Below are 18,254 nucleotides of genomic sequence, written 5' to 3'. Positions count from 1 at the left end.
AGGGCAAGTCACTATCTTGTCCTTGCTTTGGAGACCTGTTTCTGAACGTACTTTTTTCCATTCCAGAAGGAATGAGTGGAGCACATGATGAAAAATATGACCACCTAATTTGCCCTGCAATATTCAACATGGTTGCTGTTGACTACAGCCACTCTCTTAAGGCGCCTTGAAAGCAGATAGTTTATTGAGCCTACAAGCAGCTGTGCTGTGTTTGAACTTTTTTAAGCTCTTTGTACATGCGACTCCTAAACAAAATTGCTATTTAAGGCTGGAATTTGCACAGGGTACTGCTTGACACAGTACTGATGAAACCTAGGTCACTCAAAAGAGCTTCCAGGATGGCAGCAATACAGCTGATCTGTCTTTCCAAAAATATTCAGAACTGATTTGCTTTTCCTGCCTGTGTGCTTAATTTTTAATATTATCGTCTCTTTTGTGCCAAGGGTTTGTTGCGGGGGATGGTGGTTTGATTTCATATTTCTCATATTTCTGTAGCATTGCAAATGATACAATCAGGCTCATACATCCCGTTTCTTCTAAAATTACTTTTAGAAGTAATTTCCCAGAGTGCCACTGCAGGGATTGTTCTTGGTTGAACATTTATGAGATATCTTTTACTTTCATAAATTTTGTTCTAGGAAAAACAACTCTACTAGGCAAGAATGAATTTCTTTACGAAAGGACAATGATGTATGAAGGCAAATGAAGTTAACAGAACTCTCTGGTGAAAGGTGTTTGGCTGCTGAGTGTCTTATGACACTCAATATGATGAATGAGTGTCGGTAGTTCATTAGTACTGACAGAGTACTAATTTCAGAGTGTCGAAATGAAGACTCGGTAGTTCATTAGTACCAAATACTAGTTGCATACAAAATAGTTGTTTCCTGTATCCGTGAAAAGTTGTTTAGCATTGAAAAAAAGAATGCAGCATTTATGAGTATTTAATTATATAGAGCATAATAAATTATGTACATCACATACTGGGATGAACAGAGATTTTGCAGAACTACTTGTTCAAAATAATTTGGCAAATGGTTCGTGTGAGCTGTTTCAGCTTACTTACTAGTCAGGAACTGCCTTCTGTATCAGCTGCTTTGATAAATAACTGCTTCTAATTCATTATGCTGACTGATTACCACTTCCTACAAATCACACACTATAGATTCTGCTCCCCAGTTTTCAAAAACAGCTGTGTGAACCCATACATATATTCATAATATTCAATCATTGACATATTTGTTTAAACATGCATACTTCAACTGTGCACAGGACTTTTGTCTCAGCTATGTCAGAATTTTGCCTTTGGTCCTGGTGAACAAAATTACCGTTACATACTCTGAAATAGCAGGGATTTTAGCATTGCTTGACCAAAAGCAGAGAAATATTCCTTATGCAAGTGCCAGCCAGCTGTGAAGTGGAGCTCCTTGGTGAGCTATGTTCTTCCTTTTTAGTTGTTTGCCCAGCTACACTTCACCACCATAGGGCATGCCATGAGGAGAGCCCCAGAGTGGGGGGATGATGGGAGATGTGAGAAGTGGGGGACTTGTCTCTGTTGCTCAGCATGGGGGCTGCTCTTCAGCACTGGAGGAAGCAGAAAGATGGTAATGTGCGTGATGACTACTGGAGGTGCACACTTTGCCAGTACCATGACAGAGAAGTGGAGTCGGAAACGGGTTAATGGAAGAACAGATGTGCTCACTTGACCCACCTTCATACATAACTAATTAATCCTGCCTTAGAGGTACATCATTCAGGTAAACACTGAGCTACTTTGTTTTTTGCTATGTCCTGAGGACTTTCACATTTCTATTTAAAGCTAAGTCATACAGTCATAGAATCATCTAGGTTGGAAAAGACCTTTGGGATCATCGAGTCTGACTGTTAACTTAGCACTGCCAAGTTACCACTAAACCATGTCCCTCAGCACCACATCTACGTGTCTTTTAAACACCTCCAGGGATGGCGACTCAATCACTTCCCTGGGCAGCCTGTTCCAATGCTTGATAACCCTTTTGGTGAAGAAATATTTCCTAATATCCAATCTAAACCTTCCCTGGCACAACTTGAGACCATCTCCACTCGTCCTAACACTTGTAATGTGGGAGAAGAGACCAAACCCCACCTCCCTAAGACGTCCTTTCAGGTAGTTGTAACAAGTAATAAGGTCTCCCCTCAGCCTCCTTTTCTCCACACTAAACAAGCCCAGTTCCCTCAGCTGCTCCTCATAAGACTTGTGCTCTAGATGCTTCACCAGCTTCATTGCTCATCTTTAGATGCGGTTATTATTCCAGTAATTTTTCTGTCTCAGAGGGGAGAAAATAAAAGGAAATCCCACCATATTTTGGGGAAGAAAGGAATTCAGCTAGTCGTATTCTGCATAAGAACAGACTGTGCATTCAGCATAGACTGCATCTGTGATTTCTGTTTGCTGGGAGGCGATTTTTACCAGTATGTAAAAATTTACAAATTCATGACATCTATATAATCTGTTTTTTCTCTATGCCTTTAACTCATGGAAAATGTAAAAATTAAAACAGAAATTTGCACCATTTTAAATACAAATTTTTTAACAGATAAAGCGGTCAGTTTAACATGAGCAGGAGTAACTAGGCTTCACAACACACTCTGGAGGGCCAAAAACTGCTGCTGGGTGACCCAAATGCAAAATTTGGGAAAGGGAAGCTTAGACACTGGACATAAGACACCAGCTGAACCTCATCCCATGGGAACTGGCAGAGCTCAGTGGACCTGCAGATGTGCAGCTGCTCATTGCAGAAGTATCATCAGGTTTATTAATTTTTTTAGATTGCTGCCTTAGGTCAAGTCAAGTGGAAATTGGGATTCCTCACTGGTGACTTCTGTATCCAAAAAGTTTTTAGATTTTGAGGGATTTTCTTCTTAATATGGTAAAACATTTTGCAGAAAGTGTAATGTCCAGTTTACTCAGCAATAATGAGAAATAAAGAAAATTTGTTCAGGCATTGCACTGTCCTAATACGTGTGTCTGTGTGTGATTCATGATTCAGATTTTAGGTGGTTTGAATCACCTTCTATAATGGCTGTTATGTGTCTCCATTGACCACAGAGAGAAATTTTGGGGATCAGATTCTATCTTAGGCAATTTGTTTGGGTAGAACAAAACGTACAGAAAGTTTACTCTTCTGCTCAAGGTGGCATTTCCCATTGGTAGAGCAGTCATCCTCACCCCCCAGTAAAACAGCACAGCTCTGCACCAGCAGATACCTGCTGCCTCTTCAGGTGGCCCTGCTGCCACAGGTATGCACAGGCTCCTCTCCTGCAGATCATCCCCAACGGCTCCAGGAATTGCCCTCCCTCCTCTTTGCTGAAGGAAGTGCTGGAAGACCATTTGTCATCCTGGGTGGCATGTGGCAATTAATTAACACAGTTTTCTGACTCGTCAGAATATTCCACCTTTACGTAGGTAATGTACACTGAAAAAGGAGACTGATATGTCAAACACACCCCCTTTATAATATAAAATTAAACAGTCATATGATGATGCAATGGGACCACCTCAATTCTAGATGTGTGCTTATAAGGGTGTTCTAGAAGTATACAGACATTTATAGGGCTATGTGGTTAAACAGTGTACTTATTTCCCTACTATACTTTTTTTTTTCCCCAAAATCCAAGCACATGCATGCAAAATGACATGAACACTGCAGTGACAGAAAGTCACCGAACTCTGGAAAAAGACAAATGTGTGTTACATATTCTTTTTTTTTCCTGTTGTTTACATTCATTTTTATTCCAGAAAAGTAGAAACGAGTGCAGAATATATACTGTGGAGTAAAGCACCCTGAAGGCATTTATACAAACCCATCCCCTTTACTGTTCATTGCACTGAGCAAATGGAAAGATGAGATTCCTCAACGAATGCAAAACAAGAGGCAGAAACATAATCTCATCTTTTCTCAGCAAGCAGGCAAATCTCTTGCACCATTCTCCAGCGCTGGAATTTATCAGCTACTGAATAATAAGTTCAGACTGCTTGATGAGATGATTCTGAGTTAGAAAGTCCTTAAGAAGCCACTCTGCAAGTGGATGAAGGAAAGAGAAGACAATATGGGGCATGCTGTACACCAGTTCAAGGCTCTGTTTTGGAAGAATTGGCTCTGCCGTGTGAGGCAACCGGTGAGTTTTTGGAAATGATAAAGAAAGGAATATTTGAAGTCTGCTTTTAGTATCTGTTGGAAAGAGTGTTTCTATCTATCTTAATTTTCCCTTTTCACAGCAGATTGGTAGCGACAGGCTGACTGCCTTGTTTTGCCTTTGGTCTCCTAGTTGTTGAAAATGCAAGTAGAGAACAACAGTGTGTTTTAACTCTAAAACGGCTGAACACAACAACGCTCCCAAATTTGCGAATGAGATGATAGGAAATCTCATAAAACTTTTGAAGAGCCACAGTTTATCTTTTAATTATCATTAGATGCTACCTGTGTTTGTAGCAGTGAGGAGGATGAAAATCAATTTCCTTCACATTACAGGTACTCACTGATAATGTAAGAAAGCTTGCGCAATTGAGATCAAAATCTAGATGTGGGGAATGCAAGGACTGTGTATTAAAACTGAATATACTTCTTAATTTTCTTTCTTGTCCACTCTACAAAGCCTAATTTAAGCTTTCAAATTCCAATATGCAGAAGAATGTGGCAGCTACTTCAACACCAGTCAAAATTTAAAAAGTATTCAAATATGAGATGAGATGTCACTGTTTGCTTTTACTGCAATTGACATGATTTTTTAAATTTAAGATAAAAGGAAAATAATACTTTCAAGTGAGATAGCATTTTTGTGGAAAAATGTGTCGCTGCAATTAATAGTTTTTTATTGATTTCCCTTGTCTGTGGTGATCTGGGGATTTGCAATGAGGGATGTTGGCTGCTTTGGATAGGATTACCTCAATTAAATAAACATGGAGCTTTTCATTTCAGAAATATTTCACTTAAATAAAGTTGTGATTTAGAGAGATAATTTCTTCTCCAAGTGATTTCAAGAGATGTTTTTTAACATGAAAGACATTTCTGGGGGAGGGATATGGTTTATATTCTTTTCCATTCCTAAGCACTTCCATATGCTCCCTGTTCCTCATACTTAAATTCGTGTGCATTAAGTGGCTTCTCAGTATCTCCTGTTCTCCTCCATGCTGTTCTATTTCTCTCCTCTCTATCTCTGTCCTGTTCTCTGTCTTGTTTTCCCACATATCTATTTTTGAGGAACAAAATCTTAACTCGTTTAAATTTACCTTATTGGTACTTTTCCTGAACAGAGAGCTCACTGAGATACAGACTTCCCCAAAACAGGAATTACAATGAATGACCCAAAGCAAACACAATTCTGACTGTCCAGAGCCAGGAGCTGCCCTGGGTAATTTGCAAAACCTCCTTATGTGCTCATTTTCTGAGCACTGAGCCATCAAGGTGCTCCATTTGCACTTACACAAGGAGAAATCCAGGTGTATCCATCGCCTACCTATACAAAGGACAAGGCAGATCCTTGTGAATCTGAAGAGAGATGACCCCCCTGAAAGATCTGGTGTGCTTCAGCTCTGTATTATATTGTGTAGATCTATCTGCAGAATGTGATTGGCCTCTCATGGTTATTTACCAGCAGTTAGAGCTAGAAGACAAGTGTGGTCTGTGGCATTAATGATGCGTCAGGAGTGTCATGTGGTATTAGTTGATATCACACGGTGAAGGGTAAAGGGGCTGTGACAGACATAAGTGTTCTGTAAAGTGTAGGTGTTTTGATTGAAATTCAGGCAGGCATCAGCATCTCTTATTAACGTGGTTCAAAGTCAGCGGGATAACATGTGTGTTTAGACAACAGTTGAAGTTTGAAATTGCCATTGCATAGAAGATACCTGCTCATTTTCTAGTTTTCAGAAGCTTTTGCTTCTGAACTACAGATTATGGAAGCTCAGGAGATAGATACACACTACCAGGCAACTGTATTACTTAAGTTTTCCATCACTGCATTTCTTAACTATTGTTTATGTAGTATTTATTACTATCCAAATTTGCAGATAGGTAAAGTACAAAACGTGATTCCCAAATTCCCTTTTCCTGATACCCCAATTTAGAGGAGAGCTGGGATTATAATCACATTGTGAATTGCTTATAGTGTATAGTTGCTGATACGACTATTAGGAGATAACAGAAACATAGCCTATTCTAAAACTATGCCTATTTAAAAAAAATTTGATATTATTAATTATTTTCATTTTGAATTAATGTTAAGCATGAGAGAAAATGCTGGTATGATTCTTGCTCTTCATCTGCCCCTACAATGAGTGTCATCTTTGCCCTGCTTCTGTCCGTTAGAATTCACACTCCTTTCTTCCACACTTTAAAAGATATAAACAGCCCTAAAAGTTGCTTATTTTCAAGTGCCCTCTGTTTTGCACATGTATGTTTTTGCCACAGTGCAAAAAAATAAAAATAAAATAAAATAGCAGTGGGTGGTTACAAAGTTGACTGCCTTTATCTGCCATGTCCTAAAGCTCCACTGCCAGATTCACCATTCTTCTCAAGTGCAGCTCACCAGAGCTGGCATGAGCAATCAGACTCCAGTTCCCCTCAGTGCCTTCGCAAAGCAGCTGCAGAAAGGCTGCCATATTTCAAAAGCCCTTTCTTTGGACCTTCTTCTGTTGGTGTCTTTCCTATTTGAACATGAATATGCCTTGTACAGCAGCATTACTTCCCACCTTTACTGGGAATTACTTGCTCAGTAAGATAAATTTTGCTTTCTTAATGTCTGCAGCATGCTGATGGTTCATTGAGTCCTCCGACCTATTTCCACTTCAGCCTAACCTGTTGTTGCCTCTGCAACTGCCTTCTCAGTTCTTGTACTTGTCTCAAATTCCCCTGTTATCACAGGCCCTGCTGGAAGCCAGCTGAGTGGGGTTTGCTTTATTCGTCTGAAAAAACCTGTTAGCTTACCAAAGGACAAGACTGCTAAGGACTCTTTTGGAAGTTGGAAAAAAACCACCAACTATTTCAGACTTGCCCATGTCCAAGCATCGGCTGCATGGTTCCTGCTGTTGGGTTGCTGCTGTTGCTATCCAGACCGTGGCTGAGATGGTAATAAGGACAGCTGGAGCAGTCTACGGCCATGTGGACAATGGGATTATTTCTTTGTATTCCTAGGTTCTCTGCAGTTGCTATTATCAACATCCATGGTACTCTAACAAACAAAAGCATAAGCATGTTAGACTGAGAAGTCTACCTCTGATAAGCCATTAATTCATACTGAAAATTTGGAGATAAATGGAAAAGGAGGAAACTGTGTTTTCCAAAAAACTTCTAAACAACATAAGTTATTCTAATAAGCCTACACTTGCTTGGCTGACTGTTATTCTCCAGTCGTGAATTTGGTATATTTATTAAACCATGAATTTTATAGATTCCCCAAAATGTTTGCTATTTACCCTATTCTTTATGTATAATGAGGTTTCTCAGGTGAATGGCAAGAACCAAAGTGAATGCAGCCCAGAATGAGAGTAACAATTGTTTACAGCTCTTATTTCATTAGATGATCAAGGGATTGGAGCACCTCTCTTATGAGGAAAGGCTGAGAGACCTGGGTCTATGTAGCCTGGAGAAGAGAAGGCTAAGAAGGGATCTTATCAATGCTTATAAATATCTAAATGGCAGGTGTGAAGAGAATGGGGTTAGGCTTTTCTTAGTGGTGCCCAATGACAGGACAAGGGGCAACAGACACAAACTGGAACACAGGAAGTTCCATCTGAACATGCAGAAAAACTCCATTACTTTGAGGTTGAGGTTCCAGAGCACTGGAACAGGCTGCCCACAGAGGTTGTGGAGTCTCCTTCTCTGGAGATATTCAAAACCTGTCTGGATGCATTCCTATCCAGCCTGCTTTAGGTGACCCTACTTTGGCAGGGAGTTTAGACTAGATGATCTCCAAAAGTCCCTTCCAACCCTTACAATTCTGTGATTATGCCTTTCTACCCCAGTCCAATGCTAGTGTCATTGTGCAATGATCACATTGATCCCTAGGTTTGTTACCAAAAGAAAAAAAAAGATAATTTGCCCACTTTAAAAAATGCTGCTGTTGTATTTTTGCATTTTTAAGAATCTTTGGCTTATTTGTCCCAGATTTGGAATAATAACCCTTCCACACATGCCAGATGTTTGGATATTCTGACTACGCAAATTAATTTTGGAACAGCTTAAACCAGAAGACAGTTCTCAACTGTTCTGTAGCTGGCATATCCTACTGTGTTACAGTCTATGTGACTTTTCTAGTCAGTATTTATTCTCTTGCATTTCTAGCCAGATGACACTCAGTTAAACCTATAAATGGCTTATTTCTTCCCCTTTCTCTGCTTCGAGTTCTACATACCACCTGATAATCCAGCAGCAACTCCCAGTGGGTCAAACTCTTAAAGTTCAAAAAATTTCTAAAATGTAATTGCAGGCAAAAAAGCCCAGGAACAGGTCAAGTAAGTCAGTAGGTGACAAAGAGTGACTTGTTTTAGCTATTAGTTCAGTCCTGCACTTTCAGATGTAGAGTTGCCTGGAATTAGCTGTGGTGGCTTCTCACCATGGTTTTATTTACATCACTTTCTGTTCTGCCCTGGTTGTTGTACTGAAAGAGCAAAAAGCTGGCATAGTTATTTTAGTGCCCGGGGGTCACAGGTATGATTCTGGATATTGTGCAAGGGACTTGGAAGCTATTGAGCCAACTGCACTTTCAATTTCATAAAATCATAGAATCATAGAATCATCCAGGTTGGAAGAGACCCTTGGGATCATCGAGTCCAACCATCTACCCTACACTACAAAGTTCTTCCCTATATCATATCCCCCAACACCACATCTAAACGTCTCTTAAACACATCCAGGGATGGTGACTCAACCACCTCCCTGGGCAGCCTATTCCAATGCCCGACCACTCTTTCTGTGAAAAATTCTTTCCTAATGTTCAGTCTAAACCTACCCTGTTGGAGCTTGAAGCCATTCCCTCTCATTCTGTCATTAATTACCTGTGCGAAGAGACCAGCACCAACCTCTCTACAGTGTCCTTTCAAGTAGTTGTAGAGAGTGATGAGGTCTCCCCTCAGCCTCCGCTTCCTCTTACTAAACAGTCCCAGCTCCTTCAACCGCTCTTCATATGATTTGTCTTCCAGGCCCTTCAACAGCTTCATTGCCCTCCTCTGCACTCGCTCCAGCACCTCGGTATCTCTCTTGTATCGAGGTGCCCAAAACTGGACACAATACTCGAGGTGTGGCCTCACCAGTGCTGAGTACAGGGGCACAATCACCCCCCTACTTCTGCTGGTCACGCTATTTCTAATACAAGCCAGGATGCTGTTGGCTTTCTTGGCCACCTGGACACACTGCCGGCTCATATTCAACTGCTTGTCAATTAGAACCCCCAGGTCTCTTTCTTCCAGGCAGTTTTCCAGCCACATTTCCCCAAGCCTGTAGCGCTGCTTGGGGTTATTGTGGCCCAAGTGCAGAACCTGGCACTTGCCCTTGTTGAAACTCATACCATTGATGTTGGCCCAATGATCCAATCTATCTAGGTCTCTCTGTAGAGCTTCCCTATCCTCCTGGGAATCAACACTCCTGCTTAACTTGGTGTCATCTGCGAACTTGCTGACGATACACCCTATGTCCTTGTTGAGATCATCAAGAAAGACGTTAAACAGAAATGGTCCTAACACTGAACCCTGAGGCACACCACTTGTGACCGGCCACCAGCTGGATTTAAATCCATTGAGCACCACTCTTTGGGACTGTCCAGTCAGCCATTGCTTGACCCAGCAGATCGTATGCTCATCCAGGCCGTGTGAAGCCAGTTTTTCCACGAGAATTGTATGGGGGACAGTATCGAATGCTTTTCGAAAGTCCAGGTATACAATATCAACAGCCTTTCCCTCGTCCAATAATCTGGTTATCTTGTCATAGAAGGAGATCAGGTTTGTCTGGCAGGACCTGCCTTCTATAAACCCATGCTGACTAGGCCTGATCCCCTGGTTGCCCATTATGTGGGTTTTGATGGCACTCAAGATGACCTGCTCCATGACCTATCCCTGGTATTGTTTGCTTATGCTTGATCTGCTTGCAAGAGGTAAAGGAATCCCCTGGTAAAAGTCCAGTGCAGTAGAACAGATAGAGAACAGAACAGAGGGCTTGAAATCAGAAGACTTTGGTTAGTGCACAAGTTCCCTAGAGATGGTCTCCATGCTGCAGAATCCCAAAGGGCTTCTCCAGTTTACAGAAAGATGAATAGGAGGCAAAGAAGGGCAGACAATAAATAGCTCTATCCTATGTAAAGGACGTTCTCAAGTGAATACCTAAATACACCTACACCTCTGCTCACAGGTGTCAGGGTTCTGAGGCCACTGATAGGTCTTAATGGCCCTGAACAGCCTCACCGGGGCCTCCACCCACACACTGAGCCCTGCCCCTATTTAAACTCAGTCTGGGGCCTTCAGTAGGAGTGGTAGTCCCTGGCTTAGCTGTACTTTACAACAGGCTCCCCTCGTGATTGCAGGCCTGCATCTGGCCCTGGCTGCAACTGTGGCCTGCAGGTTGGCTTCCTGGCTTGGTCTTAGGCCTGTCTCATCACCGCAAACTCGCGTGGAGATCCAGAACTCTCAGATGAACCTTGCTCCCCTTGTCTAGCCTGCCTGCCTTGCCTGAGAAGGACCCTGCTGGCCTGGCATCTGCTTTGGCTCCCTGCCCTTTAGGCAGCAGTGTCTGGTGCTGTGCCCTGACTGCCAGCTTAGGTGGCCTTGAGCCCTGAGGTGAGCACCAGGGAGCCCGGCCTGTGGCTCTCTGGGACCTGCCCCCTATAAACCATCTACTCTGCCCTGAGCTCTGGTCTCGCACAGCCCTGACCCCCTGGGCTTCTTGTAGGACCTTCCATCCCACTCCTTCCCCCAGCAGTGGTCTGGGGGTGGTGATGTGTGTCTCCAGGGGCATCCTGGTGACACCTCTTCCAACTCTCATCTTCAGTGTCTTTCTTCATCCCTTGTACCTGGCTCCACCCTCCCTTCCCCCCAACCCTGCAGCAATGGCACTGCTCCACAGCAAGGCCCCTCACATCCTAGGTGAGAGGTATGGGGATGAACATGCCAAGGAGGGGATGCTGTTGCCAGGGCTCTGGGGGCACTGCTAAGCTTTAATGGCCCTGACCAGCCCCACCTGGGCCCTTAGGCTGAAATGGGGCTTTTGGGCCCTCAGGTCCTGCCTGGGTAAAGTCAGAGGAGCACCACTCTCCAGCTCAGCTCTTGAGCTTGGCCGCTGTCTTTCTGGCTTGACCGTGGTCCTGCCTCATCACTGTGACCTTGCCTTGAGGATCTGGACCCTGATTGAAGCTGTTTGTAATGGCTGGGCCTGCCCTCCCCTGCTTGCCTTGTGGAGTCCTGTGGGAGGTGCTACCATGCATGGCTCCCCCATGCTTTAGGGAGTGGCCAGCCCTTGCTGCTCCCTACAAATTTGAAAGTAGCAGGCCTTGCACTTTTTCTTTTTTGTTGTTGGCTCTTACTGGGCTTGGAGTGTGTTCAGTTTAGGTAAATGGCAATTTCCCTAAATTTCAGGAAGTCTTCAGTTCCTTGCGTCATGTTCAGCAGAGCAGACCTTTTCCTCAGGGAAAACTTTGCCATTAGATTTTGTTCTTAAGCATTATGCTACTTTTTCAGGTATTTTTCTAACATACCCAAGTTTAGGAATGACTTCCCCAGTGGGATTTGATTCAACTCTGACAGTTTAGAAATAAAAATTCCCAGTATGCTTTAGAGAAGTTAATAGCCTCTAATGGGAGATCTTTAGTGTGATTCTTTGTCATTTCTACTACATCTCTGTTGCTGAGTTCAATATTCACGCTTTCCTATCACTTTTATCAGTGAATCTAGGAGTCTTTCGAAAGTTGGCTGAGTGACAGTTTCTTCGTTTTTGCAGTTGAAAATTGAGATGGTTGGTTTTGTTTACTGTTGTTTTTTTTTTTTTTTAATTTATTTTCTCCAAGCAATCCTTTTGGGGATTTGCATCTTCTCTGCAGGAGGGCAAGCACACACTGTGTATATGCAATTTGCCCAGAGGAGACCAGCTCAAAATCTGTGAGCCCTGCAGTGCACCAGCTTGGGTGCCTTTTCCTTGTGGCCCTGGAAATAGGAAGGCAGGGAAGCAAGAAGTGTGGTGGTGGCCAGCCACAGGCCCATTAGCTTGGTATCACAAGCTGATGGAGGTGACAAAGGCAGCTTTTGGAGAGACGTGACTGCAGGGGAATGAAAGAGTGTGAATGGCAGCAGTCAGATAGCCAGGGAAGAACAAGGAGGTAGGCCTCCAGGACAGCAGGCTTCAGGAGAGCATGAGGAGTTGCAGCAAGGTGCAGAATGCTGCTGGCTTTTTAAGAGGGTCAGGTATGGGAAAGCTGAATGTCACTGTCATCACATTGTCAGAGTAACTGTGTTGACCAGAGGGAAATACCGACAAACACTATAAACAGAAGTGAAAATTGCTTTTGTACTCTGAAAGTAGTGTATTTGGAAAAGTTATAAGGGTTTTAAACAGAAGTCTTAATTGCTAATTTGATTTTAAAGATGTTATTTTCCCTTAAGTAGTTGTAGAGGGGATATTGAATGGTTTTTATTAAAGGATATATGAATTTTAATTATTTATTCCCAAATCCTGTTTTCTACAGTACTGATGAAGTTTTGCTTTTCCTTTTCAGGTCTTGTCTCTCACTGAAATACTCTGGCCATGTGTGCTTTTCTTGATTCTGGCTGCAATCCGCTTCCAGGAGCCCCCTAAATACAAGGAAAACTGTATGTTTTGTTTGTCCTGTGTTCTATTTTAGTCACCTCTGCTTGTAGAATTATTTAGGAAATAGTAAAGATATCCAAGAATGAGAGATGTAGTAAATGCCCCATTTCTGCATCTTTCAATTCTGAATATTCAGTAAAAGTACTAGCCCAAATATTAGCTTTTTTATCTCCTTCTCATTTTATTCCCTTAATTTTGATGTAATGGTTGCTAAAAGAAGGTTATCCAGAGGAAAAGGGAAATCATCTTTCAATTATTTCTCAATTTTTAGCTGATTTAAACAGAGAAATTAAATTAAATATGAACCCTATAGCTATTCCTTATGTTTCAAAATAAGCAAAAAGTTGCTTTATATTTTGAAATTTAAATTCTCAGAACTATGGAGAGATATAGATAAATTCCAGAGATATGGAAAAGTTGCTGTTTAGAGAGCCTTGATGGATGTACATTCAGACATTCCTGAATACCAGTTCCTTTGTCTCATGAAAGCCTGGGAGAAAAGAGGAAATACTATTTTGTGAAGAAGTCTGTATTCTGATCTATGTCACAAATCATTTGGGGAAGAGAGGCTAGAAAGCATATGATGTTGCAACAGTGTTACTATGATGAAAACCAGCTTTTCAAAGACTCTCAAATGTTATACCCTGTTGTCACAGACTGACACTGAAGTTGCTCATTTCCTGTGGTAAATTAGTTGTTCTTAAATGGGACACCTGCCATGGATACAAATTCATTGTTTGCAGGTGACAAAGCCACTTTCTAGGAGAAGGGAACACAATGTGATGGTACAGGTTTGTAATTGCAATGTTTCTGTTTTTAATTCTGCCACTGTGTGGTTTTAGGTTACTTAGAAGCTCGGGATTTACCAAGTCAGGGCCTTTATCCATTCATGCGGACCCTTTTCTGTAATGTTGGTTCAAGATGCAAGAATACTAGTTACACAAGACAGAAAACAAACCGCTTACGGTAAGTTACACAAATTTGACAGAGCTGTCAGTATCACAACGCATCTTTTTCTACAACAAAGGTTCTTACTGTCTTGTTGACAGGTAGCACAGGAGCTTTGTTACTCTGTGTTAAAAGTTGCCTTCAGTCTCCTTATGAATGCAAAAGATGTAGGGCTTTTGTCATGCCTCTTTCTAATTTTTGTTTGCCTTTCTTGGGCATTTCATGCTGTTATTAGATACTGAAAACTGTTTGAGGGGGAAAACTGGAGAGGTACCTTGTGATATTCTTGCCCTTCCCTACTGCCGTGTGAGAGCATACTTTTATCCTTCACTAGAAAGTCTTTTATTACATGAGGGTGAGACTGAGCAACAAAAAGTGTATCACATATAGATTTAAACTTTGAATAGTTCTGGAGCATACATAATAGAAGAAATAAACACAGAAAAGCAAAACAAGGATAACTCTTGAGTCAAACCAACAAAGGGCCTAAAAGGACTAGCAGCTGTGTAGTAAAAAGAACTTGAAAAAGTAGTCTGTGAGAGGGCCTTGTGACAAGATCCTGGAATGTAGAAAGAAAAAAGATGAACTTGAATTTGGGCTTTTCCTTTAAGAAATGTGATAATTTCATCTACTTCAGAATGTTGAAAAGTATTGAGATGCAAGACACTTCTGCAAAGTGGCTGAAGGATGCAGCCTTTCAAAACATATAACAATAAAGTCAAATTAAGGCGAGCTTATCAGAATATGTTCTGATATATTCTGATAAGCTCGCTGATAAGATATATATCTGATGTATTCTCGATACCAGGGAAGGTCATGGAGGGTCTCTTCCCTTCATGGAGGGTCCCAAGGGTCTCTTCCAACCTGGATGATTCTATGATTCTATGAATTTATGTGTGTATATATGTATGTTTATTCTTAGAAAATTGAGAATATCAACCTAAAAAGATCTTAGAGATTTGAGCCAGGTAAGTGTGTAAGAGCATCAAGTTTTTATGGTTTATTATTGTAGAATTTTATAGATAGCAATATCAACATGCAGCAAGTTGGAAAGTTTCAGTATCACAGTAATAGGCCATAATACTTACCGTTTGATCTAGACAGTGTGTTCTACTTATTTGTACATGTAGAGAGTTGTTGATTGAGCATAAGACCCTGCAAAATAAATATAGTTTATGGGCAAACACCTTCTACATAAAGTAATAATTTGTTAGGGGAATCTTAACTGTTTAAGCCACGAATCATTATTAGTCCATATCTAGTATTACAGAAAATACTTATATACAGAGATCAGTAATCAGCATTACAGTAATATCCCTAAAAAAAATTTATCCCAATAATAATAATACAGTTAAAATTGTTACACAACCTCTTAGTTTCTATTCCTTTCCCTGGGGTTATGCTCATCTTTCCACTGCTGCATTGGGTAATAAGGTCAGTGGCTGCAGTCTGGTGGTGGTGGCGTTATTATGACAAATCATGATCCGGACCCCATTCCCTGGAGGAACGTGGTTTTGATGGCTTCTTTTTCACTCTGGGGTGCACTTGAGGTTACTTACGTTTGCTAATGCTTTTATACCTTGCTTGTTCTCCACTGGTCTGCATCTCTGTGGTACACCTGAATTTATATGATATCTTTTACATATGTTAGGTACCTGTTCTTTTTTCTTGATACTTCTAAATTGGTTTTGTCACTGACCACTGGTGAGTTGTTTATAGCTGTGGGGTCCTCAGTGCCAGCCTGTGGCACCCATCTCTTATCATCCTGGACCTGTACTCCGGCACAGTGCATCCTGCGTCCCCACTTCTCAAGGCCTCTACTATTATACTGAACCTGTGTTCCTCTGCGCTGCTTTGCTATGTTAATCATAAATATCTCACTTTGCACTGAAAGATCGTTTACTACTACTATCTATATAAAACTATGGTGGTATTATACAATGACAAGTAAAAGTAAAGCAAATAGCCATAGCCATCTGGCTGGGGGAAAAAAAAAAAAGTTAAAACTAGACCAACTCAAAACCAAACTGCAGGCACATTAAGGCAAGATCAGACAAAGCAAAGGTGTCAAGCCTCTGTGCTGTGGTCTTACAAACTCAGTACAAAGCTTGTAGCCTGTTACTTGCAGTGGCAATATTATATTACTAGGTTATTGAGGTACAATAGCTGTTGGCTTTTTTAAAAGTTTTTTTCCTAAAAGGATAGGTTTTATTTATATCACTAGTCCAGATGCCATCTACGTGTTTTAAACCTCTAGAAACTATGAACTATATTGACTGCCCTGCATAATTATTTACACTGCTTTGACTGAACTGCCCAAATTATATTTCAGCTCAGAAGAAGAGCAGGAAAGAATTTCCTGTAGGCAGTCTTAGACCTACTTAAGAATTGGTGAAATTATTCAGTGGCTTTCAGTTTTTCAACTGAAAAATAAAATGCATGTATGGATATTTATACACTCAATAGGCTACACCGCGTAGCACATAGCCTAGGTAAGGAAAAGGGGTAAAATGTTAGGATGAAGTGCATTCTGAGGTCAGTCTATTCCAGCAGGTCCATCAGTATAAATTAAATCAACCTCAGGGCAGCTCTGACTTATGCTGGCTGCCAACAGCCCTAGGAATACAGATTGTCAGCTTGATCAGCCAAACATGACTAAATCCTGCAATGTCCCTCTGTTGGCTGGAGAGAAGGAGTGGCATAGGAACACTAATACCAATTATTGAGGATTTATATCAAACCACAGGTGGTCCTTTATAATCATTTTCAGGGACATTTTTGCATCAACAATGTTGATTTTTAAGGGTAAATCAAAGACTGTGCATAGTTTGCATGGATGCTTAACCCATTCGTTTTCACAGCCTGTGAAAAAAACAGCCTGTACCACTTGGGTGCTATCAGTTTAAAATACAGTTGTTGCCTTTTGGAAAAAGTAATTCTATGAGTTCTGTTGGAACCTCCACTATGAAGGCCATAAAGCACCCAAATAACTATTTGTCAGTGAGCAGCCTGAGCAGGGCTGCTCCACGATGGGTGTTGAGCCAGGGGTTGAAGTCATCCTGGTGCAGGCCATGCCCTCACCGATGTGGCACCATCTTTCCAGGCAACAGGCTCCATTAGCAGCCTCCAACATGGCAAGAAGATGAGCCAGGTGAAGGCTACAACTACTTAATTAACTTTGATTTGCAGAAAAATCTGCCACTTCCTCTGGTACCTCAGAAGCATTCATTTTTCAACAGCTCAGAGGCTTTGTTCCTTGCTTGTCTCTTCAACCATGGCAAAAGCTGCTGGTTTGCAACTCTTTGATGTGATTCTCTAGCCTGTTACACCCAGCAGTATCTCAGAGCAGAGGAGTAAGGAAATATTAATTCCACTGCAAATCTTGCAGATTGTGGTGGGATTTGCCCTTGCAACTCAGACTCCTATATCTATGTTTGTTACATGTCCCAATATCTAAAACAAAACTAAGCTTAAGTTTTCTCAGACTTAGAACTACAAAGATCACAGAAACAAGACTCTAAAATGTTATTTCTAAGCACATTAATTTATTTCTCTTTATTTAGCTACAAATAGTAGCAGCCTGAGCAGCCTCACCCTGTAGGTGTGTGAGAGCCCTAAGTCTGTCCCTGTCATCTTCTCCTAGATGGACCCTTTGGTCCCATGTGGTAGCTTTGTTTCCTTTGGCACCTGACTGCACTCCTGGGCTTATCCTGCCATGTTGGAGCTGTTGCTGGAGCCTGTGACCCACCCCCATCTCTGTCTGCTGGCTAGGATCCTGGGGCATGGTGCCCCATTGGTGAGGGCATGGCCTCCTTCAGGGTCACCTCAGCTTCTAGCTTGGCCCCCCTCCTGGAGCAGCCCCACTCATGCTGGTCCCTTTCCTGTTACTGGTTTTATCGATACCTGGGCCTCTGTGGTTCTCTAGTGGAGTAGTATCAGAAGAGCTCATGTATGAGAGCAGGTGTGGAAAAACAAAATCAAGGAAGGTCCAAGCAACAATGATAGCACTTGCATAAAATTGCTTAGAGGCTCAAATATTTCTTTAATGATGTGTATCTTCAAATGAAAAAAAGAAGTAATTCTGCAAGATAGCTGTGTGCTGCAGAAGCTTATTGTAGTAGTAACCCTATGTGGTCTGGGCCAGCTTTTGTTAGTTGCAAACCAGAAACCTAAGCAATTTTTGTGACCTTGCTGATAGATTGTCAGAGAGTTGGGGAGAAAAGGAATTTAAACATAAGTTTTCTCCACTTTATAACCAACTAAGAATAACATTTTTTTGGTTCTTTATATTTTTTAGTCTATTGCATTTTAGAAGGGTTATAATAGTACACAACATGAAGGGGAAAGATCTTTCCTTTCTGTGGCAGACACGCAGTAAGCTATTGTCCAGCATGTGTATTGGTGTTGATGGAGATGTCATGTCTCCAGGCTGTCCTGAGATAGTGCAGAACAGGAGCCAGCACAGCTGGGGCTTTGCAATTTTAG

At 41.6% G+C, this 18,254-nt stretch overlaps 1 protein-coding gene across 1 annotated transcript in view; it reads left to right on the top strand.

Moving 5' to 3' along the window:
• The first annotated feature begins 4,086 nt into the window (after nt 1–4,086).
• Nucleotides 4,087–18,254, top strand: part of ABCA13 (ATP binding cassette subfamily A member 13) — a 193,206-nt gene continuing 179,038 nt past the window's right edge. The window contains exons 1-3 of the mRNA XM_074146216.1: nt 4,087–4,155; nt 12,730–12,823; nt 13,664–13,787. Coding sequence (XP_074002317.1) covers nt 4,087–4,155; nt 12,730–12,823; nt 13,664–13,787 — 287 coding nt within the window. The remainder of the gene's footprint in view (nt 4,156–12,729; nt 12,824–13,663; nt 13,788–18,254) is intronic.

This window comes from Numenius arquata, chromosome 4, assembly GCF_964106895.1.
Source record: "Numenius arquata chromosome 4, bNumArq3.hap1.1, whole genome shotgun sequence".
Taxonomy (NCBI): domain Eukaryota; kingdom Metazoa; phylum Chordata; class Aves; order Charadriiformes; family Scolopacidae; genus Numenius; species Numenius arquata.
The sequence above is the reverse complement of the archived record's forward strand: the minus strand, read 5'-3'. Positions and strand labels throughout refer to the sequence as shown.